The sequence below is a fragment of the Solanum pennellii genome, chromosome 2 (genome assembly GCF_001406875.1).
Source record: "Solanum pennellii chromosome 2, SPENNV200".
NCBI classification, from domain to species: Eukaryota; Viridiplantae; Streptophyta; class Magnoliopsida; order Solanales; family Solanaceae; genus Solanum; species Solanum pennellii.
The window spans coordinates 51,085,860-51,088,418 of NC_028638.1; the positions used below are offsets into that span (position 1 = coordinate 51,085,860).

Below are 2,559 nucleotides of genomic sequence, written 5' to 3' on the forward strand. Positions count from 1 at the left end.
TGGTGGTTGAAATAGAAGAATTTTGAGACCAATTGGCTTAAATTGACTGGATCTAGATGGATAAGATCAGCATATGTATTTTGATTCACTTCACTCACTCCAATCAAAAGCTTTTAACAATGGGAATTGTAATTACCTTCAAATGTTGTGATGGGTGGAAAATATCTATTCAATTTTAATTAGTGATTTATTATTCAAACTCTAAGAATAAGACTACCTTTGTTAGACAATATTTTATTCTCAAAATATATTTTTTTTTAAAAATGTGATTCGATGTTAAATTAATTTAGGCTGACCCACTGATGTCGACACCCAAATAAAACGTGGGTTAGATGGAGAGTGTCTTTTCTCGTGCTATAAATAACACCTCTCTCTGTTTTCAATTACACATCCATAGTGAAAGCCAGCTCAGATTTCAGAGTTCTCAGCTTTACTTCTTTTTTGTATCTAAAACAATGGCATCCCTAAAGGGATTTGCAGCTTTGCTCATTGCGTCACTTGTGCTTGTTCATTTCACTTATGCCCTTCAAGAGGTTCCTCTTTTTTCTCAAATTAGCATGTGTTTACAAATCAATTAATCTCTATCATCTTGAAATAACGTTTGATTTTAAAATATTCGCAGGTAATTAGCGGCAAACCACCAGCACCAAGTCCTCAACCTCCAAAGCCAATAGGTAGTGTAGCATTTTAAGTATTTTCACTATTCATTTTAGTTCAATTCTAAATTTTGAATTCGTCTTTTGTTACAGATTGTACGGGATCTTGTAAAACGAGGTGCAGCAAATCGTCACGTCAAAATCTCTGCAACAGAGCATGTGGAAGTTGCTGCCGTACCTGCCACTGCGTGCCACCGGGGACTTCTGGAAATTACGAAGCATGCCCTTGCTATTTCAACCTTACTACTCATAACAGCACCCGCAAATGTCCTTAAAATTCAGAGCATAATTTTGTTCTTCGTCTGCAAATTTAAATGTACTAGTATTTCTTATTGAATACTACTATTATATTGTGTACTATGTAACGTGAACTGTTGATTTTGAAATTTAAGTGTAAAATTGAAGGTTGAGAGTTTTCAATGCAATATTAATATGGGTGGGTACTATTAAATTCATTGACTCTGGTCGTCCCATTTACTGTACACACAATTAAGTGAGTCATTCTTTGCTATGGAGTATGGACTAATAAGTGTTTTTGATTGAAATAGCTGCGCTGCATTTATATTTTTCTTCTTTTTGTCTATAAAGCTAGAAAGAAAATAGTCATCGAAAATTTTATTAGTACAAAACAAAGCTAGCAATTCTGGATATATTTTATTACGATGTAATGATGTAATGAATAATTAATACTCACCTTCAAACAACATGTGAAATATATTTACACAGTATTATCTGAACTGCATAATAATTGAACACAAAAAGAGTACTGCCTTGGTTCCATCAATATTTTGGACCACCCTTAATAATTTATAGATTAAAAAAATTAATTATACTTAAGCGATTTTTAAATTAAATTAAATACTAGTACTCAAATCAGTTTGAGAAATAGTTATTAAGTGATATAGGTATAATTGGAAATTGTAATTACTTTTCTCTTAATTTTTTAAAAATGAACAAAAAATAAATAAGTATTTAGTAAAATTGAGAAATAAAAACAAGGAAACAAAGTGAGTAATGTACATTGTACAACCAAAAGCTTCACGGAATTATAATCCTTCTATGTTCTCTTTTTCTAATTATTTTTTTTTTTTAAAAAAAACACATTTTTATAACTAAAAATTATGTAATTTTAATTACAAAATTATATTTTGTATCATTAATAAAATAATTTGTAATTAAACAAATACTATCTACAATTTGTAGAACATAAATTTAAATTTTTTTAAATAATGTCACATGAATCGAACAGACACAGAGGAAGCGTTACTTGATCCTATAAAGACGACAGATAATAGCGTAACAAAGTTTTAAAGACACGCTTTTCCTCAAGAATTTGGAATGAAGTAAAGTTGACGAGTCCTTGCTGTACAAATAACTCGAGCAAAGTACATCACTTTTGGACATATTATAAGTGTCTTTTCTTCTTCTTTTTTTTTTTTTTTTACATTTAGATAAACTATACTTGTTATATTTTATATTAATTAATTATTTTTCATTTTATATAGTATTTAAGAAATCATAAATAAGACAGTAAATCTACTAATTCACTCCTAGGAAACTTGTGAATTTAAAGACTAATAAAAAACGTAAAAAGTTATTTGATTTACATTTTAAACTCAGAACTAGTAGTCTTCTAGCGCTGGTTGTTTGGTCTGAGGAATAAAAATAAAAAGTTGATGGGATAATTCTTTTGTAACTTGTTTGGTTATCATGTTTAAGATAGTTTATCAACCATTTATACTATAGCGGTGGAATAAATTATCCCGAATATATAGTGGAATAAGTTATTTTAGAATGTGTAAGTATAATTTGAATCTCCTTAGGAGACATTTGTGAATGGATTTTAGCAAAGGGACAAGTTGAATAAAGAATGTTGATAAGTCAAAGTGATTAGCTTGACTGT

At 29.4% G+C, this 2,559-nt stretch overlaps 1 protein-coding gene across 1 annotated transcript; it reads left to right on the forward strand.

Moving 5' to 3' along the window:
- Positions 1-373: 373 nt before the first annotated feature.
- On the forward strand, positions 374-1,111 carry LOC107010373 (gibberellin-regulated protein 11-like). The gene is made up of 3 exons (XM_015209652.2): positions 374-533; positions 623-674; positions 750-1,111. Exons 1-3 carry the CDS (start codon positions 456-458, stop codon positions 929-931), a joined length of 312 nt encoding a protein of 103 aa, XP_015065138.1. The 5' UTR covers positions 374-455; the 3' UTR covers positions 932-1,111.
- Positions 1,112-2,559: the final 1,448 nt, after the last annotated feature.

Excerpts from the sequence above, each read along its gene's own strand:
- LOC107010373 (XM_015209652.2), top strand. The coding sequence starts at position 456 with ATGGCATCCCTAAAGGGATTTGCAGCTTTGCTCATTGCGTCACTTGTG. Across the intron at positions 534-622 it reads TCACTTATGCCCTTCAAGAG|GTAATTAGCGGCAAACCACC; the intron begins GTTCCTCTTTTT and ends AAATATTCGCAG. Across the intron at positions 675-749 it reads TCAACCTCCAAAGCCAATAG|ATTGTACGGGATCTTGTAAA; the intron begins GTAGTGTAGCAT and ends CTTTTGTTACAG.